Source organism: Saimiri boliviensis, chromosome 15, assembly GCF_048565385.1.
Source record: "Saimiri boliviensis isolate mSaiBol1 chromosome 15, mSaiBol1.pri, whole genome shotgun sequence".
Taxonomy (NCBI): Eukaryota; Metazoa; Chordata; class Mammalia; order Primates; family Cebidae; genus Saimiri; species Saimiri boliviensis.
In genome coordinates this window covers 32,753,883-32,780,932 of record NC_133463.1, presented here as the reverse complement: position 1 = coordinate 32,780,932, position 27,050 = coordinate 32,753,883, and the positions used below count along the sequence as shown (strand labels likewise).

Below are 27,050 nucleotides of genomic sequence, written 5' to 3'. Positions count from 1 at the left end.
CAAGATTCAGGTGTACGTGGCAGGGGACAGGAGTAGACTGAGGGAGGGTTAGGAGGATCCTGTACAGAGACAGGAACCAAGGTAATTAAGGCTTTGACTCCAGATTACCCAGTCCTTACAGAGGGAGAGACAGAACAAGAGTCTAGCAATACAGTAAAAGATGAAAGTAAAGCAGCAGGGAGGGAGATTGAAAAGAAACTTGTCTATTAAACCTTGAAAGGAGACCCAGCAGTTTCATTATTCAAGAGGTATCTCTGCCTGGCACATTACAATAAAGCATTTACAGCGGGGTCATCCAACCCAACACCTCACATTTGCAAAGGGGGACGTGAAAGCGAGGCCCTCAGTGCCATTCCTGACCCCTTGCAGGGCTGGCAGATTTAGCAAATAAAAACATAGAGCACCTAGTTAGATTTGAAGTTCAGATAAATAACAAACAACTTTTTAGCACAAGTGTGTCCCAAATATTGCACGGAACGCACTTATACTAAATTCTGTTAAATAAACGGGCTATTTACCTTTTTAATTATAACATGTCCGGTATTGGTGTGGGGATCCGTGTCAACCCCCAGGCGTCCCTCACTGTCTCCCTCTATGATATGATACAGAATTTTAGAACTCCCAGTAAATGGCTCATCAGCATCCGTGGCCTGGATGGCTAAGACGGTGGACCCAACCTTTGTATCTTCAGCGAGAGTCAGGTTTCCATACTATGGAGAAAAGGGAGAAGGAAACAATGAGAAGGTTTGTTGTCATCAAAGCCAAAGGACAAATTTCTCTCTCTGGTTTCAGAATAAACACAAGCCATAGTTTGCATCAGTCTTCATGGGGCATGTTTCTTCCTATTGATGAATACCGTATGTTGCAATTGATTTTAACAGCTCATACTCATGAGCTGATATCCATTGTACCAAAGAACACAATATCTCAGAGAGCTACTGGTTGGATTCTAAAACAAATTCCCCCTCCCATATGCAGTTTGTTTAATGACTTAATTAATGTAGTAGTGATATAAATAGCCACCATGTACGGAGGCTGTCATGTGGTTGGTACATTATATACGTTATTTAATTAATTCTGGAATCAACAAAGGGATAGAGGTTGATTAAAAGCTTGAACTTTAAACAGCCTGAATATGAATCGTAAGCTTGCTTCTTATTAGCTGAGTGGCTTAAAGCAAGTTACTTCACTTTTTTTTTTTTTTTTTTTTTTTTGAGACAGAGTCTCGCTTTGTCACCAGGTGCCAGGCTGGAGTGCAGTGGCGTGATCTTGGCTCACTGCAACCTCCACCTCCTGAGTTCAAGCAATTCTTCTGTCTCAGCCTCCCGAGTAGCTGGGACTACAGATGCGTGTCACCACACCCAGCTGATTTTTATATTTTAGTAGAGATGGGGTTTCACTATGTTGGCCAGGATGGTCTCGATCTCTTGACCTCATGATCCGCCCGCCTCTGCCTCTCAAAGTGCTGGGATTACAGGTGTGAGCCACCGGGCCCGGCGTTACTTCACTTCTTTAAGTGTCAGTTTTATCAACTGTCCAATGTAGACAATGATAATAGAACCTACTTCATGTTTGCTGTGGGCATTAAGGGAGACAATACATGTAAAGCTTCTAAATGCCTGGCACATAGCAAGTGCTCAATAAGGAAAAGCAACAAAACACCCTATGGAGTAGTTATGTTATCATCTCCATTTATGAGGAGCAAAGGCTTGGAGAAGTTAAATCCACTGAGGGTCACACAGCTAGTGGGTCACAAGATTGAGATTCAAAGCCAGGTCTGTCCAACTCCAAAGCCTGTGCTCTTGAACACTCGCCTAGACCATCTCCCACTCTGCTAAAACTCCTCTAGATCATCTCTCTCGGCATCATGATCCTAAAGAGGGTTGTAAGTAGGGTTCAGGAGAGAAGATCACAGCATTGAAAGAAGTAGGTTCAGTCTCTCTGTAGCTAGATAAGTATTTCAGCTCTGAGACACCAAGTACAGGATTCTTACCCTCAATCTAAAAAACACTGTCTCAGTGAAAGGCAGGAGTTCATAAAGTTAGCAAAGGATCAAATGCCCGAGAGAATGGAGGCTGAGAAGACACGGGTTCTTTATTTGATGCCTGCTGAACCTCAGTGCCTGTTATATAAGACATGTCCACTCACACCTCTTCCCACCCCCATTCCCCTCATAAATCAATTCCCTTCTTTGTCACAGCCTTGTTCCTGTTTTGATTTATGAACATCATCACAAGGCTCTGGGCTGCCTCATAACTGACTTTAAACATGACGTAACAGTCTAGTCAAATGGGCTTCTTGCTTCTTCAAAATAAATAAATGGGGACTTCCCTCCTAAGGGAAACAATGATAAAGTCATCACCAAGTCTGAAGTCCATATCAATGACAAGAAAATAGTAATTTGTATTTTTCTTGAGGTTCTCAACTGATTTTTTACTTTCTGTCCAATTCTAATTCTCTCAAATGTCTTGGGCACATTTTTCTTTGGCTTACATCAGAGATTCACTTTTTCTTTTCCCTTTCTCTTACCCAATTATTACAAATTAAATTGCCAATATTCCAAATATTAAATTTTTGACCAAAAATGCTTGAGACCTAGAAGTAATCTATTTATTGTCTGAATACACAAAAATATATAATGACAACCTGCAAGCCCCATTCAACTTTTTTCAATTTGACAAAGATTGTGGTTGCTGTTTTTAAGCAGCCCTTGGAATAAATGAGCTGTTGGCAGGAGTTTATAAACAGATGTTCCCAGACACCTATAACAGTAAATGTTAGTGTTCCCCAAAGAAGTCCACTGAAGATGGCATCTGGGTTATTGGTGAACTGACCAAGGTTACCCGTTAAGCCTGGCATTTTTCCTAACTACTCTCTGTGTCTTTATCCCAGAAGAAGGGGTCAAGTAATATAAACAAAGTAAAGAAAAAACAATGACAACTACTCACATCTGATTTTTCAAAGATGGGGATCTGATCATTGATGTCAATAACATTGATTTGCACAGAACAAAGGGTCTTGAAATCTGAAAATCAAAGTCATAGGTCACAGAAATTTTCACTGAAAATCATACATTAAAATCAGAAATCCACAAGAAAATACCTGGCAAGTGAAGTAGCCACAGTTTTGCAATTGACATGCAATTTATGCAGAGAGTGGGTTATCTGCTTCCCACCTGAACCCAAGTGGGCTCACCAGGTGTGAGGCAGGGTGGTTAAAGATAGATCTAAGAGAGATTTTTCTGGGGTTTTCATTGCTGTCCACCTGCCGTCTTCCTAAGTAAGGTTAGGTAAGGTTTGTTCCTGAGCAGGATGGCTTCTTTTTGTGAAGCAGTCTTTTCCTGACTAATGAATCTTATCTTCAAAGTCCAGAGAAAAACTCTCCTTCCAGAAAGCCTTCTCTGAGCATCCCAGTGGCTGTCTCTCCTTCTCCGAACACATCCATCCTACATCTGCTCTGCCTTCTATGGTGGGGAGGTTCAAGGGCCTGCTCTCTCCTCTCCAAATAAGGAAGGAACCAGTACAATTGGCCTCTTCACAAGTCTGGCTGCCCAGGCTGCAGTAAGCAAGGTGGGGACAGAGGTAGCTCCTGGAACCCTGGAGAAATCACCCAGGCTTTCAGGGATGGGTTTCACAATTCCAAGACCCAGGCAGGTAGCAGCTTCAGCTAGCTTCCAAATGTGTGTGGAGTGCAGGTGGGGACAGGATGCCTGGGGGAGAGAGAACGAGAAACAAACTGACAGGTTCTTTGTTGGCTTGCTATTGTTCGAACCGAGGTGCACTGCACTGTAGTGATGGTTAAGACTCTGGGCTTGGAATTTACTGTTTGGACTTTGGCTCTGTCACTTAGCATATATGTGACAGATAAACAGTTTATCTATAAAATGTGAATAACAGAACTGAGGTTTTCATCATCATACAATTGTTAGTGGCCTCTATATACCAGCAACTGTATGGCTTTACCCGAGTTACTCATTCATCTTCATGATAACTTCATGATGTAGGTGCTATTGTCATTCCCACTTATTTAACAGATGAGGAAGCCAGGCAATAGAGAAGTTCAGGTAACCTTACCAGGGTCACACAACTAACTAGTGGTGGAGCCAGGATTCAAACCCGGAGGCTCCCTTTGCCCTTGCAGCCACTGTCCATTCCTGTCTGCTCCACAGCCCAACGGGCTGACCTCGTGAACTGCGTCAAAGCACCTCCTCGCCCTGAGGGTAACAATTGGGTTCTGCCAATGGGAGGCCTGGCAAGAGACTGGAGAGAGGACAGGAGGAGCGTGGCTGGGGGTGTCATGTCCCCATGCCAACAGCCCTCTTCTAGTGACATCCCCCTTTGGGGGATGTTCCCTTCCCTGGCTCCTCCAGGTTTTAGGGCAGAAAATGCTGCTCACTGTGCTTCACACCTCCTGCTGGTGTCCCTTAACCCTGCCCACAACCTTTGCAAAGAATCCCTTCTTTAAACTCTTTGAGGGGAGCCTCCATTTCCCGCTGGGATCCTGACTAATATTCCCAGGTAATTTAACTCTAGAGCTAGTGTTCAATGTAGTGGACATGATCCCAGGGACAGAATCTATTAACAACCCAATTACAAGCAAATGGATATTGATTAAAGTTAAAGCTGGTTCTCAGAACGTTTGTAGACAACATGAATGGCTGAAGACGGGAGTGGTGCCAGACCCAGAACCACCTGGCACACCGCTCTGCACATATCTTGTCTGGCCAGCAGTGGGCCTTCTGGATAAATGGCCCTTGACGGTTTTATGTAAAACTGTGTTTCATAGCCTAGTCTCTAATTTTCTGTAGTGCACAGAATGTTTAGTTATATCAACATACACACATATTTGAATATATTTTATAATCTGGTCCATAATTTCTATAGTTGTATTCATGCAAATAAACAATTTGTATTCTGATTTCCACTTTAAACTCTATCTTCAAATTTCTGCAGGTCCCTATGTGTTTCCACATGGATCCCCACTCTCCCATAAGCCCTGCATGATTTTGTAACTTGTCATATTCATCCTTCAAAGCCCAGCTCGGAGATACCTCTTCCAGAAAGCTGTACCTGTTCTCTCCCTCCATTGAGTCACATTTCCTTCATGGGCTACCTTGTACAGTTCCTTGCAATTTAGTGACTCACGTGTCCATCTCCTCTACCAGAATGAGTGCTCCCTAAGAACAGAGTCATCTACATCTCCCCAGTACCTTGCATGGTGCCTCAGATAGGTAAATGCTGAATAGCTGCTGAAAGAATGGACTGCGAGTAATGTGAAATTGTTAGCTCATCGTGGATAGGGAAGATTTGCTATACTTACATCTGTTTTATCTCATCATAATGCAATTAGGGCCTTAATATTTGTCAAATTACTGGGTTTCAAACATTCTGTGTTGGAGACCTACTAAACCTGGGTTCTGCTTAGTATCTCAATATCCCAGTAAAGGAGAGAAATGTGAAGCACGGTGTGAACCATTTCTTGTTTGTTCTCCATACCTGTGCCTGCCAGCAGAACAATTACTGAATTATGTAGTAATTGAAGATTCAGGGCGAGTCAACTCAAAGGACCATCTAGGAGTCTGAGTGCCCTTGAAATGAGTCTGTCTTTGAATCCAGGTATTTTGCGTGTCTGTGCACATTTAACAATGTGTGCAATTGATTGAGAATGCACAGTTTTTATCAGATTCTCAAAGGCTCTTGTGACCCAATGGAGATTAAGAACCACTTGCTCTGCAATTGTGTAAGGAGTATAGGGAAGAACGTCTCCTGATGGTGTCAAATGGCCAAATAGAAGCTGAAAGGATAAGACAGAACTTCCTGAAAGATGCATTTCTCCTCCACTTTCATACAGTAGAGCCCTTTCAGTCTGAAAGCAAGAATTGGGACATACAATTAGTTTTCCCATTTGTGATCAGGGTCTGCAGAATGTGCCTGGCAGATATTCATTGACGACAGCCCACTGCTGTACTCTGAAATCCACTACCACATTGGCCCTGAGACCTCCCTTCTCTGGGCTGTCCACAGCCAGTCACTGAGAAAAGCAGCGATGGTAAGTCTCCTAAGTCTCATTCTCAAAGACAGTGAACTCCTTTGACAGCCAACTTTAGTCTCCCCAACAGCTGTGCCGAGCTTTCCTCAGACTGTTCTAGACTAGGACATTCCCACCAGCCTGCCTTCCCCATCTCCCTTCACTCAGGGTCAAGTATCAGGGTCATTGTATTTTGGTCTGATGGCTCTCCCAGCCTTTTTTGTGCCCTCCCCCAATAAAATACTTGCACATTTAATCTCCTTTTGGCATGTGCTTCTCATAGGACCCAGACTGACACGACAGTGGTGCCTGAGCTGCAGCTCTGGCCTTTACAATGTTCAACAGCTCTGTGTTATGTGTGTTTCACAAAGGAAGCAAAGAATGTATAAATGGCATCATTCTATAACATCCCAGACTTCCGAGCAGGCAAATAAGTCACAGCTAGAAGGAAAATAATGATTTGTACTCAAGGCAGCAGATGTGATACTAACCTTTGTCAGACACTGCTACTGTTAAGTTATACTGAGGAGTATCTTGCTTCTTCAAGGACTGTTTAGCTAACTGTAACATTCCAGAAAAGTTTTCAATTAGGAAGAGTCCATCCATGGGAATTTTGGGAGTTTGATCCACAATACTATAGGTTAAAAAACTGTTGGCAGTATTTTCTTCATCCCTGTCATGTGCAGTAAGGGTCCCGATACTGCTGCCTATGAGGAAGAAAAGGAAGAAATCCAACCATTACAGGCTCCATGTAATCTATTAAACTAGTTTCACTGGATAAGCACATTCCTAGAAAACACCATGAATAACTCTGGATAACAGACAAACATTCTTAGATTTATTTTGGTTCTATCCTATCATGTTGTAGGAAATAAGAATAAATAAAAGGTTCCTCTTCAAAGCTTTCCTTCTAATTCATTACAAATAAATAACAATTTCTTCAAAGATTAATTGACTTTAGAACTTTTGCTAATAATCTTAAAGTAGCTGTTAGTCATAATAAAAAAGTGTATCCTGTGTTCTTATTTCTTACACTTTAACCTAGATATTTGCCCTGACATGCCTGAACAAGCCCATTCAAGCCTTAGGTCATAGCTTATTCCCCTTCCTAATTTGGAAATGTTATCACTTCTGTAAGCATTTCTCAGATTATCTCCTCTTTTTCTTTGTTCTCCTCTGCCTTTACCTCTTTAGAATATTTCCAAGGTTTTAGCCAATCAAGTCAAGTATAGAATGTGAGGTCCCATTCCAACCAATGGAAACTGGACACAGCAGTAGGGCAATTGCATCAGGTTATGAAAGTTATAAATGTCCCTGTCTCCTCTGTTCAGGTGTGCTCCCCTGCAGGAAGTAAAACTAGCCTTGATGAGTGACCCATTGTCTTGGTGTGGATTTTTCCCAATGTTATAAACCTGTTTCCAACAATGTAATGGGTTGAATAGTGTATTAGTTAGCCAGGGCTGCCATTAAGTATCATGGATTAAACAACAGAAACGTATTTTCTCATAGTTCTGAAGCCCAGAAGTCTGTGATCAAGGTGTCGCCAGGGTTGGTTTCTTCTGGGGCCCTTCTCCTTGTCTTGTGGGTAGCTGTCTTTTCCTCCCAGTGCCTTCATAGCACCTTCCTTCTGAACCTCCCTATGTCCACATTTCCTCTTTTTTATTTTCTAGTAAATGATGACATCAGTACTAGTTCTGGTTTTCTGATGCCCAGCACATTTCCTCTTATAAGAAAACCAGTCATATTGGATTAGGACCCACTGTAAGGACATTTTACCTTAATTACCTCTTTAAAACCCTTATCTCCAAATACAGTCACATTCTGAGGTACTAGGGGTTAGAACTTCACCACATGAATCTGGGGGAGGGAGAGGACAATGCAGTTTGGAACAGAGGGTTACTACCTCAACATATAATTTACGGGGCAGGGGGGACACATTCAGCCTGTAACACCTAGTGCTCCCTCCCAGAACTTCATGTCTACCAGAACCTGAGCATGGGACTTATTTGCAAATAGGGTCTTCCCAGATGTCACTAGTCAAGGATCTGGAGATAAAATAATCCTGGATTTAGAGGCAGCCCTAAATCCAGTTACAGGTGCGCCTGTAAGAAGGGAAACACCGAGATGCACACAGAGCGGGAGGTGACATGGAGGAGGAAGCCAGAAGTTGGAGTTATGCTACCCTAAGTAGCCAGGGAACGCCAGATGCCAACAGAAGTCAGAAGAGGCAAGTAAAGAGTCTCCCCTTGAGACTCTGGAGAGAATGTGGCCCTGCTAGCACCTTGATTTCAGAATTCCAGCCTCCAGGACTAGGAGGGAACAGATTTCCGTGGTTTTAAGCCACCAAGGTGGTGGTGATTTGTTGCTGCAGCCCTAGGACACTAATACACGTGGCAAGATCACTAAACAAAGAGAAGCCAACCCTAGATTTCTTCTAAGCACCTTCATGGAACAATTGCAGAGACTGACTCTACCCCAAAGACAGCACAGGGCAGAGACCAGGTAGGATCCTCTCTGCTATGCTGTAGTTTGTGGTCCTAAGTATTTTGTTCCTGTGAGAGTTTCAGTCCAGGGAGTTCTACAAGCCAGTGGCTATGACTTGGTCCTGTACCCAGCTCTGGGTGAGTTCTGACAGGTTCCAGACCATCCTACTCTGGTAGGTAGGAATTGTGGGTCTCTTTATATGCAGCAAGAATCCCAAGTAGGAGCTCAAACTTGAATTCATCCCATTCTTGAAGTTACACCCCACCCCCCATCCACTGACACAGTTTGCATCCACTGACACATATGGAAATTTTGAGGTTTTTTGGTTTGGGGTTGGGGAGGAAAAAGAAAGTACCTATGTTATGTTTACAGTGGAGCTGGACACATGCAGTTATGTCTCATGGGCTGCACGCAGGGCCCGTGAAAAGGAATAGGACAGAAGAGAATATACATCTAGTGCATATGGCATGCATATGCCCTTGCAAGAAAAGTATCTGTGTACTGGAATGAAAGAGCATCTTACTCAATTCTGTGGTCTTTTGGTGTCTCAGCAGCCCTGCTGTGGCCCTATCCCCTCAGCAGGTGAGCAAGAAACTGTTAGATACGGTGAACTCCAAGTTTTTCTTCAAAGAATTAGTATGTCAGCATGTTCAGCTCTCTTATTCTTTAATTCTCCATTTTAAAGTTTAACTTCCCTGTAATTTCAGTAAACAACCTTTTCCACCAGCTCTAATCAGTAGTTCACATCTGTTCCTCCGGTCCCCTGATCCATCCTGACTCATTCTGGTCACCGGCTCAGGTCACCTGCTTTGACCCCTGCTTACCTGCTCTGACCTGCCTGTAACCATCCTTTCTGCCAAACTACCCACCCCACCACTCCAGCTCATATCACTGCTTCCTTTAAAATAGCCAGTTGGAATTAGACTAGACTGTGTGTTCTAACCCTAGCCAGTAGGGGAACAACACAGCAGTAGGGGTGACCTGGGTCAGAAATAAGAACCCCTTCCCCTCCCTTTCCAGGTGTGTGCTCGCCATTGTTCCATCTGTGAGCCACATCCTTCTATAGAAGTAAACTGCCTTGCTGAGGAAATTCATATTCGAGTGCCACTTCTTTTGTGGCACCAAAAATTTTACATGTAACAAAACTGAGGACACTGTCTTCCTCTCACCCCACAGGAAACTTCCATGCTGCCGGAGGCACCAGGAGGACCGCAGGCATCAGAGGACATCCCTCACTGGGAGCAGAGGATCTTGGGGATCAGTTGGAAGTGAAAGGAGAATCATGTCTCTGAGTGACTGAGGCCAGGAACAGGTGGCAGCTCAAACTGATACAGGAGTATACACAGCATCTCTTGGAAATACGCAGAAATATTTAGGGAGGTGAGGCTTTTATGAGAGTCTAAATTTTCTGTATGAACATAGAAGACTTGGGGACAAGTGGGATTCAAGTATAAATGTTAGTGTTGCTATCACGTGGGGACATGAGTCCCACAAGATACCAAACAGGAGAATGTAAATACACTGGGGAATGAAATATGTGTGTGTGTGTGTGTGTGTGTGTGTGTGTGTGTTTGTATAAATATGTGTATGTGTATATATGTGTGTGTGTATATATGTGTATATGTATATATATATATGTGTGTGTGTGTGTGTGTATACACACACACACACACACACACACACACACACACACACACATATATACATATAAATGGAGTCTTGCTTTGTCACCCAGGCTGGAGTACAGTGGCATGATCTCAGCTCACTGCAACCTCCATCTCCCAGGTCCAAGCGATTCTCGTGCCTAAGCCTCCCAAGTAGCTGGGATTACAGGCATGCAGCACCATACCTGGCTAATTTTTCTATGTTTTTTTGTTTTGTTTTGTTTTTGTTTTTTGTTTTTAGGAGAGACAGGGTTGGCCAGGCTGGACTTGAACTCCTGGCCTCAAATGATCCACCCATCTTGGCCTCCCAAAGTGCTGGGTATGATTATAGACATGCACCTGGCCTAACTCAGTATTTTATCAAGGTTTTATTTGTTAGTATTTTCACCTACTCATGTCCTGTCAGCTCAGCTAGACGGTAAGTACCCAGGGGGAAGGAGCATTATCTTCTACCTCTCTCAGGTTACATATATAGAATATGCTCCATTGATTTATAAGAATTCCTGGTCCACTAAAGACTCTGAAACATTTTTACAAAATAAATTCTCACCTTTAGAGAGGCAAATAGCATGCTGATCCCCTTTAAAATTTATTCTACCACCAATGACATCTTCAGTCTCGGAAAACCAGCGCTATCCTCTTCCCAAATGAGGTAAGTGCCTCTAAAAGGGATCCTAGCAATCCCCATATCTCCTGATATTTGTGATTTTTCATAACTCCATCCTTTTGAGTGCAGGCTGGGCCCAGTGACTTGTTTTTAATGGCAAAAGTGATGGGATCACTCCCAAGGTTAGGTCATAGAAAGACTGACTTCCACCTTGCCTGTACTTTCCTGCTCTGCCATGCTTCTCTCTCTGCATCTCCCCTTCTCTCTCAGAACTCTCACTCCGAATTAGAGGTACCCAGCTGAACTGCACCCAGATTCCTGACTCACAGAAACTGTGACATAATACGTTTGTTGTTTTAAGCTGCCAAGCTTCAGGGCAATTTGTTTTGCCGAAAGAAGCAACAAATGCACTAAATGTTTGACCCAATGTAAAAGAGGCTAGAGGTGTCATGTTAAGGTCAAGAAAGGTTGTCAAAGATTTTCCACCTTTATTCAGTGTCACAGACCATCCCAGATTTCCCAAAAGTGTGATGGCACACATGTTTGCTGGCTATTGTGACACATTCCATTGTTACACAGTTGACACTGTGAGAAGATTCTTCCTTATAATGAACTGAAATCCTTCAGGCTGGCATTAACTCTTCCTGTTGTGGCAAGAGTTGGAATAAATGAAAGAGAGGAAATACAGTGACACAGGAAACACTGACAATAGGCAGCCCACACGACACCTAACAGCAAGATGAAAAATAATGAGCAGTGTGAGGAAGCCACTTCAGCAGCACCCACCAAGCCTCTAGGGAGACACCCACTCTGTCAGGTGTGTCTGGTGAGAGATGGGGGAACCAAAAGGAAATGTGAGCCCATCCACAAGGCATATGAGGATCTGCCCACAGAACAGCAAACCTCTAGAAATGATAGTCGTAAGAGGCTGCTACACTTGGAAGCCCCTGAAATGCACACAGCAAAACAAAACAAAACATTTCAAGAAATGCCAGTCGCTCAGTCAAGGGGCTCAGTGCCAAGGGGGAAATAGACAAGCACTGTCCCAAACCCAGAGAAGCCATAAAACTCCCCGAAATTATAATGTTCTTCTAGGAGCTGTTGTATACAAAACTAACAAGCCATCAGAGGACGCAGTGAAAGAAAACACAGCAAGACAAAGCAAAACTGACAAAAACAAAGGGACTTGGACATCATGCAGCAGCCTCTTGAATCATATTATCAGCTTCTTAAAGAGGGAGGCCCAAGGGTCAAAAGTCAACTTCCATGGCCGGGTGTGGTGGCTCAAGCCTGTAATCCCAGCACTTTGGGAGGCCGAGGCGGGTGGATCATGAGGTCAAGAGATCGAGACCATCCTGGTCAACATGGTGAAACCCCGTCTCTACCAAAAGTACAAAAAATTAGCTGGGCATGGTGGCTCGTGCCTGTAATCCCAGCTACTCAGGAGGCTGAGGCAGGAGAATTGCCTGAACCCAGGAGGCGGAGGTTGCGGTGAGCCGAGATCGCGCCATTGCACTCCAGTCTGGGTAACAAGAGCGAAACTCCATCTCAAAAAAAAAAAAAAAAGTCAACTTCCATTGGTATTGCTTGCGTATTGCAGGGTGTCTGACTTTGGGTGTAAATGTTTAGATTCTTTGACAAATGTGATGAGATTAGATCTCTTTTAAATGAGATTAGAGGTCAAATAATATATGGGGAAATCCTGCAAACGAGATATCCCTATACACATATACAAGACATTAGTGTAGGTAGTTATGATACTAATGAGAGTGGTAAGGATAATCATAGCAGTGATAATTGTAATAGTGGTCGTGGTTGTTATAAAAGCGCCAGTTTAAGAATACTACTCAGATACTGTTTGATCCCAAATGTGGTACCCATGTGACTCCCAAGGTGCAATCAACCTCTGTGCTGTGCAAGACATGGATTATTGACCCAATAAAGTCTCCTGCCCTTTACCCAACAGAGGAGAGAAATGGAAGGCAGTTACACAGCATTAGGCAGCTCTCGTTTCTTACCCAGTCGTTCATTCTCCTGGACCTCAAATACGCTTACTGGTGATGGACATGTAGGTGGATTATCATTAATGTCTTTAACTTTTACACGAATTGTCAGCGGGTATGAAAGTGCTTCTCCATACTCATCCTTTGCAACTGCATAAAAAACATACTACAACAGGAAAGTCAGAGTTAAGACAAGACTCACCCATCACCCTCTGCAAAAGGCAGAGAAAATAGCTGGTTCATTTACTCCCTTATTTTTAATTTACTTAAAACTGGGAAATAAGAAAAAATGAGAGGGGTCAGAATCACGTGAAAATTATGTCTTTGAAAACCCATAATATGCTGAAGTCTAGAGTGTGTGTGTGTGGTTTAAGTAAAATCCATTTTGCTCTCCACTGCAGATGAGCGTGGGACTTTGTCTTGTTGCCTGTGAAACTCGCAACTGTTTTACTCACTGCATCCTTTTCTTCTCGGTCCAGGGGCTGAGTCACATAAATATCTCCTTCCTGGTCAATTGAAAATGGGAATCTTAGCCACTTCTCTTTGTCAACTAAGGAATATTGTGCACCAGGATCATTCCACCGCACCTACAGGACCCCAAAGTCAATTGTTAGGAAAGCTACATTTGAACAGAGAGAAAACTGGAAAGGAAATAATTTTCTGGTTCTCAGCTAGAAATCTCTGACAACCTTGTTTGTGTGTCTGTGGTTTCTTATAACAACTGAATTACATTTTTCACTTTCAACTTAAAATAAGTCTGTTCTCCGCCCCACCCCCACCACCAAGTTATATTGCTCAAAAAAAGCACACCAGGGAATTTTTCTTCTCTAAAGCAATTCTTCACAAACCCTCTAAAGGGTTTCTGAGTTGCTTTATTTTAGAAGTCTGACTGTGAAAGTTTCCTATCCATGAAACATCAATTTAAGAAACAAAATATACTTTGTAGCTGGCAGTGTCTGAGGACTAAGCCGTGGTGTGTGGTGAGTGTCTAACACTCACCAATGAAGATGAACAGGGGCAGTAGGGGCCACTCTAAAGTCCTCTCCATGCCATTAAGTAAGACAAATGATATAAAAATAAGGATATTCCTTTCCTAAATATTTAGTCTTAAAGACTTCAGAGATGAGAATTACTGCCAATTCCTAGAGTTGTTTGTAAACAACCTGACAAAAATAAAAAATAACACAAGTAAGACCAAACTACCGGCTATATAGACAAAGCCTGGTCTCTCTGATATATTAATAATGTTTACTGAGTTTGTCACATGGCAGACACAATTCTAAACATATTTATGTGTTACCTCATTTAATCTTCAAACAGTTCTATGAAGTACAGACTACTGTTATGAAAAACTAGGGCGCAAAAAAATTAAGTGACTCGCCCAAGGTCCTACTGCTAGTTGAAATTTCCACAGTAAACTATCCTCAGAGCAGCCTGGGAAGGTACCACAGATGCACCTTTGTCCCTTCCTAATTATTTAAACACCACCCATCCATGCAAAGACTACCATCTTGGTTCTAAAGGGAGCTCCTCTTGTGTCCTAAAAATTCACCCCAAGTTCCTTTCAATCTCTTGAGCTATGCTCCTTCTCTCTCTTCTCTTGGATTTTATAATACCCAGAGCATTTTCTCCAGGCCCGAAAATTGGGTAGGCACTCTAGAATGTTTCCTTGGCAGCCCCAAGAGCCACTAAGCATACATTCTTTGTAGCACTTACAAATCCCGATAGGAGTAACCTGAATAATAGCTAGGAAGACTTTAGTCTAGGCCCCCAATTGGAAATTTTCATGGTAATGAGTGTGACATGCTTTTTTCTAACTGGGAAAGCAGAATTCTTTCTGCTGTTGTTCCTTTCCCCGACGCCTTGAAGTTGAAGTTCTTTAATTCAACATTCAATAAAGAAATAAATAAATGTCCCTGGGCCCATCCCAATAAATATGATGGGATAAGCCATTCCAGGGCCCCTTAACAATAGTAGCATTAAAAAAAAAATTAGGGGAACTACAGACTAGTACTACGTTATAGTATTAATATCTTTTAATATCTAGCATTTTATTTACTTTTACAGATACTATCTCAGTTAATCTTCACAAAACACTGAAGTATTATCCTTACTTTATCAATGAGTCATTGGGGCTCGAAATAGTTCAATGACTTGTTTATGATCAGTCATTCAAGTAATGGGACGGAAATATGATTTTGTTCATCTGCTTCCAAATCCAGGGATCTCCCACCAACCCACAACTTTCATGTCGAGGAATCTCCTAGGCTTCTAGAAAATATCAAATCTGGGTGGGGTCCAGAGTGGATTTCCAGGAGCTAAGGTAGGAGGGGGCCCAGGGTGAGGGCACATGCCATGGAGGTGGGGAAGTAGGAGTGTCTGAATGGAGGGGAGAGGCACACACAGGAGACAGAAGGCCAGGGGTGAGGGAGTTTCCAAGTGGAAAGGTTCCCTGCTATGATCCTTTTACCCCTAGCCAGTCCTATCTCTGTCTCCCAGCCTATGTTGGGTAAGTCTGTTGGGTCAAGATTTTCTCCAACAATAAGAAGAAGCAGCCTTTCAAAACTATTTGTAACCCCCAAATCAAACCATGTCCAAACATACAATGTGTGCACCATATATGACCCACTGCAGGGCAGCCATATCCCACACTCACAGGGAACAACAAACGTCACTTCTGTCTACTTTTAAGGTGAGGGTGAGGGAATTTCTCTCTGAAAGCAAAAATGTATATCTGATGTAGTTTGGATGTCTGTCCTCTCCAAATCTCATGTTGAAAATAATCCCCAGTGTTGGAGGTAAGGCCCGGTAGGAGGTGACTGGATCATGGGGGCAGATCCCTCGTGAATGACTCAGCATCATGCCTTTGGTGATAAGTGAGTTCTCACTCTGAGTTCACGTGAGACCTGGTGTTTGAACATGTGTGGCTCCTCCCAGCTAAATCTCTTGCTCCTACCCTTGTCATGTGATGATCCTGCTCCCCCTTTGCCTTCTGCCATGATTGTAATTTTCCCAAGATCCTCACCAAAAGCAGATGCGGAGTCATGCTTGAACAGCCTGCAGAACCACGAGCCAATTAAATTTTATGAATTACCCATCCTTGGGTATTTCTTTACAGCAATGCAAAAATGGCCTAACACAATATCTGCATCCAACTTTTCTGCCCATGATGCATGGTCAAGTCCAGTGACTCAGGGCCAGGGCTATATAATGGGCTTTATAATCATGCTATGCAAAAATATATCTAATAAATGTATCAGCGAAGACCGTGAGGGTGGGTCTGTACAAAGTGAGGCCATTAATCTAGCTGGTTCTTAGTACTACCTCAGTACTACTCTACTTGGGCTTGGGTACTACCTGAGTGATTTTGATGGGGTGAGGATCAGTCGAGTTTTCCACCATCTCCACAGGTTCTGGTGCTTTCCAAATATTTTCTGTCACTAGGATATCCACAGATGTGGTATCACTGAAGGAATTCTCACTCTGGCCGCCCATGTCCTTCACTGAGACCACCAGATTATAGGAAGGATTCTTAGCAGGATCCAATTCCTTAGCTCCTATGAGAAGTAGGGGAGAAGGGAATAGGAAGCGTCTCTGGAAGAAACAGACCCAACTACTTCCTTTTTCTGACCGAGACAGTCCTACCAGGGCACCCCTGAACATACCTTCTCGGGTAAGAGAGATGCCCCCGGTTTTGTTGTTGATCTGAAAGTACATGATATTGTTGATCATGGGAAGCTGGATAACAATCTGGTAGTAAAGCTGAGCATTGGGAGTGGCTGGATCATCCAGGTCTGTGGCGTTGACGTACAAGAAGGGCTTTCCTGTTTAACAAAGCATACCCAGAAAAAAGACATTAATTGAAACCCAAACCAACCATAGCTACATTTTCCTTCTAAAAAATGGAAATAGAATGGGAAAAGGTATGATAATTCACACCAGCGGTGAAATAAAAATTTATCCCACGCCCCTTCCCTAAAATAAGATTTCTCAAGGTCTGGTCTAAGACCCTCTAGGGGTCCCTAAAACTGTTTCAAGCGCTCTATGAAGCTAAAGGTCATGTATGTGTAAATGATCCATTTAAAGTACAAGATAATTTAATTCACTTTAGTGTAAAAGAATGGAAAATATGGCATTGATATTGATTTCACTTTGCAACTAATATTTAAGAAACCACCATTTATTGAGTTTGGGCATAGTACTAAAAATGTCCAGTTACCTGAAAATACTATTAAAATATTCCTCTCTTGTCCAACTGCATCTGTGTGAGGCTAACTTTCCTTCATATATTTCAACCAAAATAGCACATGACAACAGAATGCATGTAGAAACAGACATGAGAATCCAAGTATTTTCTATTAATCCAGACATTAAAGAGATTTGCAAAGATTAAAGCAATGCCATTTTTTCACTCTTTTTGTCTTGAATATACAGCTATTTTCAAAAACATCTTGATTAGTGTTATTTTAAATGAATTAATAATTTTTTTAATTTCTAATACAGTAAATGTTGATAGATATAACCAGTGATGTATTAGAGACAGCTAATGAGACTCAGTTGTTGAATTTTCAGAAATTTTCTGTGTCAATTAACACCAGTGGTCACTTGCAATGGACCATGGTAGGAGTAATTGCAACATGGAAATTGGAAAATTCTACAAATCAGAGCTTTGTTCCCCCAAGAGAAATAGCTGTTAAGCCTTTACCAGGACACCACTGAATATAATCCAGGTGTCTAAAAGTTCTTTGGAGTCCTCAGTAAATTTTAAGAGAATATAAAAGTCCTGAAACCAAAAAGTTTGAGTACCATTCCCTAGATTCTATTAGTGAAGAGAGAAAAGGTACAGCCTGGAGGTCTGGAGGCTTCACATTTAGCAGAGTCTGTGTGAGTCTTTGGTATGCAGCCTGAGGAATAGGGACATTGTCCACATAATAAAGTGAAGTGAATTTTTTTCCTGAATTATTGAAAGCAGGCATTGAAGAAAGAGAAGGAAAAGATGAAGTAACTTAAAGAGAAGCTCGATGGTGGGATGATGCAAATGGTCCCAAGTCTTGATTAGTATTATTTTAAATGAGTATCTTTTTAGATTTCTAATACAGTAAATGTTGATAGATATAACTAGTAATGTACTAGAGACAGCTTATATTTCTGAGAACTCAGAAATCTAATATTCATTTATGTTGTGTGCATTGTTAGGAGGTGACGCTCCTTCCTAGGAGCCTGGTGGACACATTCATGCCTTATGAGGGGCTCTTGTGGAAGTGCAATGTGGCATAGAGAAGGGCTGAACCATAGCTGAGACACGAGAGAAGAAAAGAGCTGGAAACCACCAGTGACAATGGCAATGGAGGTTCCTGAGAAGATAAGGGGAGTAAGTACACCTTTCTAGAGTGTTCTAGAGCTCTGAGGTATCTTAAATCTCACCCTAGAAAACTGTTTTTCAACTAGAGGTAATTTTTTTTTTTTTTTTTTTTGAGACAGAATCTCCCTCTGTTGCCCAGACTAAGTGCAATGGTGTGATCATGACTTACAGTCTGAATCTCCTGGGCTCAAGTGATTGTGCTGCTTCAGCCTCCCAAGGAGCTGGGACTACAGGCGTGTACACCACACCTAGCACACTTTATTATTTTTTTGTACAGACAGGGCCTCATTTTGTTGCCCAGGCTGGTCTCAAACTCCTGGCTCAAGTGATCCTCCCACCTTGGCCTCCCAAAGTGCTGGGATTTTGTGCCCCCCAACCCCCAGCAGATGACATTTGGCAATGCCTGGAGACATTTTTATTGTCACAACTTGGCAGGGGACACATAATGGATAGAGGTCAGAGGGATGTTGCCAATCATCCCACAAGGCACAGAACAGCCTCTGATCAAAAAAAGAATTACCAGGCCCAAGATGTCAACACGTAATGCTGCAGTTGAAAGACCATGCTCTAGAGCAATAGAGAGATAGTGAAACAACTCGCAGATCAGTGTGAAATGTAGGTAAGATAGTAAGTGCCTACTCAGTGACAGTTGCAGCTGCAAGTCACCAAAGTCTGCCCCTTCCACCTGACACCCTTCCTTCTTTCCATAAATATCTCTGGCCCCTGCCTGTTACCTGGGCGAGAGTTCTGCCTTACTGAGCCTTCATACTTTGACTGGAGAAACATGGGTCGATTGTCGTTGATGTCCTTCACTTCTATGGTGATGGGGACTGGACCCTCCACTATAGCTCCACTAGCATCCAGGGCTGCAACCTGATGTTGAGGGAAAGGAAAGCATGTTGATGAGACTGGAGTTCATGTCACATGCCCAAAAATCATTGGAAGGAAATTAGAGCTCAAAGAACCAATGGCCTAGTGACTGTAGGAGAGAAAGAACTCATAAAAGCCTAAATCGGGAGCTGCTAAAATGGAGACTGTATCAGTTAAGCCTGGCTAATCATGACTGTGACCTTCTAGCAGTGAGGTGTGCTGGACACTGAACATGGTCAGTTCTGGATGGCTGGAGTCCATGAAACAAGGGCACTTTGGCCCCTGAGAATATGAAAGTGTGTCCTCTTCCAGAGCCATTTTGGTGGTCAGCCTGCAGGGCCCGCAGCAGAAGTACCAAACAGAAAGCTTTTATCTCACTCTTTTTTCCATAGTTAGCTTTCTGCCTTTACTAGGTATTTAGATACCAACTGTGAAAACTAAAGGAGAATGAGTGGGAGAAGGATCTTTTTAGTCAGCTTCTGGCTATCGGTTCCTTCTGCTTCTGCCAATGCTCAAATGAGCTCCATCCCAGCACAGATACAGCCTTCTTTATGGTCTAAGCCAATGCAAGGGCCCCAGGCAGATACCACTGAAGTATCAGAAACATGTTGACTTTTGATCCAAGTACCTAAGCATGGCCTTATATGGATAAGTAATGCCGTCAGAGGGTCCTGGCAATGTTATTGGGGTTACTCTGGTTAAAAAGCCTGAAGAAAAGGATATGTTTGCCACACCCTTCTGTAGTTGGTAAGAAACGGACAAATGAGGATTGCAAAAGCATCCCATTAATGTAGGGAAAGCTGTAACTGGGCCTATGCAAGGGAGGAAGTTGTCGGCAATACTTCCAGAACAAAGGGTGCTAAAAGAGGCTGGAATTAGATTCCTTCACCTGGTGTCAATTTACCTGGAGATTATGAGTGGATCTTACTTCCCTGTCCAAGGCTCTGGTGTAATACAGAAGTCCATCCCGTTCTATCATAAATATGTTGTCTGTCTCCCCGGTTAGTTCAAAAGTCACAGCAGGAGGATTGGCCTTAAACTGGGGTGGGGGAAAAGCAAAAAATAGATTAGGTTGTAAGGGAAAAAACAATGTTGTGGAATTTGTAAAAGGTCACCAATTTCAGGTAAAATTCTCATTGTTTCAATTACTAAATAAGAAATCCTCAATTTTTAAAGCAATGCCTTCTAAAAGTTTGCTTGCACAATAATTGTGTAACATTCAACATGCATTTTCCTCAAGAAACAGTATATAATATGATTCGATACATTGACAAAACTCATTAATGCTTTAAATTGTAGCTGGGATTAAAAGAGACTTTTTGGTAATATCTGAAATCTATGACATTACTAGTTTCTAAGAAACATTAGAAGGGGTAGCTTTCTTGCTAGGATAAAATGTCATTTAGCACTACTAAAAATTGCATCAAAGAATAATAGACACATTAATGTTAAGAAAAGTTTATAAGTGGCTTCAACTTAATGCAAACGCTATGCGATAATCTATTACTTTTTCAGAAGTGAAGAAAATACCAACCACCATATTCACAGATATGGCTATGTCACTTTTAAGATCATGAGAATAGAAAATTCACATAAAATGAAGAAAACACAAAAGTTATTCAACCTTAAGTTTTAATATACTTTTATATATTTTATTAACAAATTTAAGACAATATCAATGCTAGTATGGATGTAAAGAAACATTGATGGAAATATAAGTTTCTATGATCCTTTTAGAAATAACTTGAGGCATAAAATTTTATACCCTTTAATAGCAAACATTACTATATAGAATTTACCCTAAGGAAATTTTTTTTTCAAACAAGTACATGCTTGTAGTGTAAATAACTTTGTTTATAATACCAGTAAGGTTGAAAACTCCTAAATGATCAAAAAAAGGACAGTGAAATTATTACGGCACATAAACTTGACAGAATATTAATCATAAAGACGTTCATTCTACAAATTATGAGGAAACATAAGAAACAATGATGTAAAGTAACAGAAGTAAATTTGAGAGTAAATCTAGACTGATTGTTAGAGTACCAAAAGAATTCATGTTAGTAGGGAAGAAATGGAATTTTTAAAAATACAAAATAGCTGATGTGTTAAATTGGTAAGATTATAAGTAAAAAAGTTTTTGTGCATCCCTGCTTGTTGATATTGTATTGTTTATATAATAAATGAAAGTGTTGCTATTTTGTGTTTTCAGAAAAAGACCTGGACATCAGTGGGAAAGGTGGAGTAAGGACCTACAGAAAACTGCTCCTCCATAAAAGCAATGAGAACACTGGCAAAAATTGTAAATATCATCTTTTTCAGAATATGGGAAATTAACCAGATGCTTGCAAAATCCAAGGAATATTTATAAAAAGAAAAAAACTACTAAATATCAGTGAAAGCCAAGTTTGTGGTGTTTTAATGCCTCCTAATCCCATGGTCCTTTCCTAAGATCTGAAGTAGCCTCGAGAACAACAGCCTCATGCCACAGTATGATGGAGAGGGCAAGAACCATTTGTATCTTCCCAAAAGCTCCATCACCAGAGAACTATCATTATCTATGCTGTTGGCATTTCCCTGGGAACACCTACTCACAGGCTTATCTTCATTTGACCTGACTCACAATTCACGCACTACACACAATTTTTCTCCTGGGGCATTTGTTGAAAACAATCATCAGCAATTGTTCAATACTGCAGTTACCTGAGACTGTGATAACAGTTGAAGCAAAGAAGCAACTGACCAAAACACTTAAAAGAGAAAGCCTGGAGTGGTGGTGGGAGTGTGGGGGTGGGGGATTAAAAAAAAAGAGAAAGCCGGGAAATGAGATGCCCATAAGGGGCTTTGAAAAGCTCTAATATATTCCTGGCAATCTATAAAGCCACCGTCATGAGCAGGGCTGTGTACATGCCTGGGAAAGGCCTGAGAAGGCCCTAATCCCTCCCCTCTGGCTGACCTGGAGGCTCTGCATAAGCAGAAAAGGAAGGCTAAGGCAGAGTTGTAAACAGCCTGCCACACAGTTGAAGGTGTGTCTCAACATGCACACAGTGCCCCTTGGTAAACACCAGGCAACTTAATGACTCAAAGCATTTAGGGAAATCTCTGTCTAGTCATTAGCCGAACACTAAGCTAACTAAGCAGAGACCTCAGTGGCCAGACACGACAAAGAACACAGACTTTACAAAATTCATTCAGAAAAGTCACTAATCAAACAAACAGCATCAACAACCAACTCTAGAAAAAAGATATATGATTTCTAGAGTTGCTGCATCACATTATTTAAAATGTTCAGTTTTTGACAAATTATGAAACACACAAAAATATTAAAAATTAAGTCAATAGAAACTGTTCCTAAGAAGCCCAGATGTTGGATTTACTAAAGATTTTAAATAATCTATTTTAGATAGATTCAAAAACTAAAAGAAATTATATCAAAAGAATTAAAGTTTAAAAATAATGTCTCATCAGATATAGAATATTGATTAAAAAATAGACATTTTTAAAAATAAAATTCTACAGTTTATAAGGATAACTGAAAGGAAAAATTCATAAGAGGGTGTTCAAAAGTAGATTTGAGCTAGCAAAAGAAAGAATTTGTGAACTTCAAAAAAGATTAATAGATATTATCTACCCTAAATATGGAAAGAAAAAAAATGAACAGATCCCCAGGGACCAGTGAAACACTATCAAGCAGACAAGCACATACATAATAAAAGTTCCAGAAGGAAAGGAAAGAGTTAAGGGGGAAGAAAGATTATTTGAAGACAGAATGACCCAAAACCTCACAAATTAAAGAAAAACATGAATCTATATATCCAACAATCAATGAACTCCACAGAATAAACTCAAAGAAATCCAAACCTAGTCACATTATAAACATTTGAAAGATAGAGAATCTTGAAAATGTATGGACTCATCACATACAAAGGATCCTCAATAAAATTAACAGCTGATTTTCCATGGGGATCAGAAGGCAGTGGAATGACATATTCAAACTGCTGAAAGAAAGAGTGTCCAAGTAAGAATTGTAAATCCAGCAAAGCTATCCTTCAAAATGAGAATAAACTGTATTACTATCAGACAAAACAGACTTTAAGACAAAATTTTCAGAGACAAAAAAGGATACTCTATAATGATACAAGGGTCAATCCATCAAAAAAACCATAATGATTATAAACATATATGCACCTAACAACAGACCTCGAAACACATGAAAGAAAAGCTGACAGAAAGGAAATTAAATAATTCAAGAGTAATAATTGAAGATTTCAAGACTTCACTTTAAATAATAGAATAGAAAATTAATAAGGAAACAGAAGACTTGAACAATACTATAAACCAATCAGAAGCTAACAGACACCCAACACTCCATCTAACAAAAGCCAATCACATGGAAAATTCTCCAGGATAAGTTATTTGTTAGATCATAAACAAGTCTCAATAAATTTAAAAGGATTGAAGTCATACAAAGTATTTGACAACTGAATAAAATTAAATATAATAGAAGGAAATTTAGGCAAATACTCTTTGGTCAAAGAAATCAAAAGGGAAATTAGAAAACACTTTGAAATAAATGAAAATGAAAAGAAACACAGCATGCCAAATCTTATGGGATACAGATAAAGCAGTACTTAGAGGAAAATCTATCACTGTAAATACTTAAAGTTAAAAAAGATGAAATATCCCAAATAACCTAATCTTCTACTAAAAATACACACACACACACACACACACACACACACACACACACAGAAAAAAGAAGAACAGCAAAGGAAGCAGAAGAAAATAATAAAGATCTGAATGTAAATTAATAAAATGGAGAATATAAAAGCACAGGAGAAAAGCCAACAAAACCAGAGTTGATTATTGAAAAGATCCACAAAAGTGACAAGTTATTGACTAGACTAACCAAGAAAAATGAGGTAAGATTCAAATAACTAGAATCAGGAATAAAAGAGGACATACTACTATCAACCTTATAGAAACAAAAAGTATTAAGGAGTATATTATGAGCAATTGTTTTCATCTAGACAACCTAGATGAAATGGGAAAACTTCTAGACAGACAAAAACTACTAAAACAGACTCAAGAACACATAGAAAATCTGAACAGAGCTATAACAAGGGATTGTGTTAGTAATCAAACAATTTCCACACACAGAAAAGCCAAGAACCGGATGGCTTCACTAGTGAATTGTACCTAACATGTAAAGAATTAACACCAAACCTTCAGAAATGCTTCCAAAAACTAGAAGAGTAAGGAACACTTACTCAGCTCATTCTATGAGGCCAATATCCTGATACCCAAACCGGAAAAAGTTAATGCAAGAAAACTTCAGACCAATATCTCTTTTGAATGTAGACACAAAATTTGTCAATTAAATACTAGCAAACTGAATCCAGCAACATATGAAAAGGATTATATACCATTACCAAGTCAAAATTATCCCAGAATACAAAGCTGGTTCAATATATGAAGGTCAATTAATGTAATACCCTATATTCATAGAATCAAGGACAAAAATCACATATTTCAATAGAGGCAGAAAATCATTTGACAAAATCCATCATCCTTTCATGATAAAAACACTCAACATGCCAGGAATAGAAGGTGACTTCTCAGCCTAATAAAAGACAACTAAGTAAACCCCACACCTAACATTGTACTTAATGGTGAAAGACTGAAAGCTTTCCCCATAAGATCAGAAACAAGACAAGGATACTTAATCTTCCCACTTTTGTTTAACATTGTACTAGAGATTCTAGCAAGGGGAATTAGGCAAGAACAAGAAATAAAAAGTACCAAAATTAGAAATTAAAAAGTAAAACTATCACTATTCACAGACGACATGATTTTACATAGGAAAAATTCTATAAAACCTAAAAAAAAAAAACCATTACACCTAATAAACAAGTATTATAAGGTTTCAGGATAAAAGATCAATAAATAAAAATCAATCTATTTCTCTCCATTAGCAAAGAGCAATGCAAAAATGATATTTTTAAACTTCATTTACAATCAGATAAAAAATAACATATCTCAGAATAAACTTAACCAAAGAAATATGAAGTTTATAAAATAGAAACTACAAACCACTGTTGAAAGAAATTAAACAAGATCTAAACAAATGGAAAGACATCTCACGTTTACAGATTTAAAAACCTAATGCTGTTAAGATGGCAATACTTCCCAAGTTCATCTACTGATTCAATACAATTCCTATCGAAATTACAACTGCCTTGTTTGTGGAGTTTACAGGCTGATCCTAAAATTCATATGGAAATATAAGAGACTCAGAATAGCCAATAACAAAGTAGGAAGACTTAACATTATCTAATTTCAAATTTTACTACAAAGGTATAGTTCCAGATAATGCAATACTGGCATAAACATATATAGATCAATGGAATCAAATTGGGAGTCCAGAAACAATTTAACTGATTTCTGATGAGGTTGCTAAAATAATTCAGTGGGGGAAAGAATTGTGTTTTCAATAACTGATGCTAAAATAATGCAAAAATACTGAAGTTGGACCCCTACCCCATACCATACAAAAAAACTAACTCAAAATGGATCAAAGACCTAAATAGAAAAACTATAAAATAGAAAAATAGAAAAACTGTAGAAAAATAAAAAAATAGAAAAACTATAAAACTCTGAGAAAAAAGCATAGACATAAATCTTTATGATCCTGAATGAAGGAATTATTTCTTAGATATGACATCAAAAGTACAAATAACAGTAACAAAATAAATTGGACTTGATCAAAATTAAAAGCATTTGTGCTTCAAAGGACACTACCAAGAAGGTGAAAAGATAACTTATAGAATGTGAGAAAATACTTGCAGCAAATCATATCTAATAAGGGAGAACCTGAATACAGAATATGCAAAGAATTCTTACAACAATAAAAAGACAAACCCAATTAAAAATAGGCAAATGATTTGAATAGACATTTCTCCAAAAAAGACATATGAATAGCCAATTGCCACATGACAAGATACTTGACATCAGTCATTAGGGAAATATAAACCAAAATCACAAAGAAATGCCACTTCACAGCCTCCAGGATAACTGTAATTTTAAAAGAGAGATAACAAGCTCTAAGGATATGGATAAATTGGAACTCATACCTTGCTGGTGAACTGTAAAATGATTCAGTTATTTTGGAGAACAGTTTGTGGTTTCTCAAAATTTAAACAGAATTAACTTTGACCCAGCAGTCCCACTACTAAGTGTGCGTATGTATGTGTGTGCGTGTGTGTGTGTGTGTGTGTCCAAGAGAATTGAAAATGTCCTCATCAAAAATTGTATATGAGAGATGACCCAAGATGGTCAAATAGGAACAGCTCTGGAGTGCAGTTCCCAGTGAGAATGCAGGGGGTGAGTGATCACCGCATTTCCAAATGAATTTTTACTGCCCACAGATCAGGAGATTCCTGGGCGTAAAAGTGCCACGAGTCTCCAGCATGGCTGTTTCAGCCGGCGCAGTGGGTCTCTGACAAAAACTCACACAAATCTGGGTGGCTGTTTGAACTGGTGCCTGGAATGCCTGGGAGACAGAGTGGCCCATTCAACTGAAAAAAGGGGGGCTGAAACAGGGAGCCAGGTGATCTGGCTCAGCTCCCACAAAGGTCCCACCCCCACAAAGACCAGCAATCTGAAACACTCTGGATCTAGAATTTCACAACAAGCACAGCTGGACTTGGGACGGTCCAGCTCTGTGGGGGGAAGGCTATCTACCATTACCAAGGCAGTCCACCACTACCGAGGCAGTTTGCCATTACTGAGGCAGACCACCATTACCAAGGCAATTCTAACTATACCTCTATAAACAAAACCACAAGGAAGTTCACACAGCAGCTGGTCAGAGCCCACGACAGCTCAGCAACACCTCTGCTGGCAGACTGTGACTAGGCTACATCCTTGCTGGGCAGGGCATCACTGAAAAAAGGCAGCAGCATGTCAGGAACTTATAAATAAAGCACCACCTTCTCAGGACAGAGCACCTGGGGAAAAAAAGGTGGTTATGA

General features: G+C 40.5%; 1 protein-coding gene across 2 annotated transcripts in view; it reads right to left on the bottom strand.

The window, feature by feature from the left end:
• CDH17 (cadherin 17) overlaps nt 1-27,050 on the bottom strand; it is a 79,417-nt gene that overhangs the window by 21,805 nt on the left and 30,562 nt on the right. For both annotated transcript variants that reach the window (XM_010349399.3, XM_074386856.1), the window contains exons 4-12: nt 19,922-20,056; nt 18,882-19,020; nt 16,451-16,609; nt 16,143-16,342; nt 13,241-13,372; nt 12,801-12,951; nt 6,519-6,734; nt 2,949-3,025; nt 519-710 (exon numbers count right to left, since the gene is read on the bottom strand). In XM_010349399.3, coding sequence (XP_010347701.1) covers nt 519-710; nt 2,949-3,025; nt 6,519-6,734; nt 12,801-12,951; nt 13,241-13,372; nt 16,143-16,342; nt 16,451-16,609; nt 18,882-19,020; nt 19,922-20,056 — 1,401 coding nt within the window. The remainder of the gene's footprint in view (nt 1-518; nt 711-2,948; nt 3,026-6,518; nt 6,735-12,800; nt 12,952-13,240; nt 13,373-16,142; nt 16,343-16,450; nt 16,610-18,881; nt 19,021-19,921; nt 20,057-27,050) is intronic.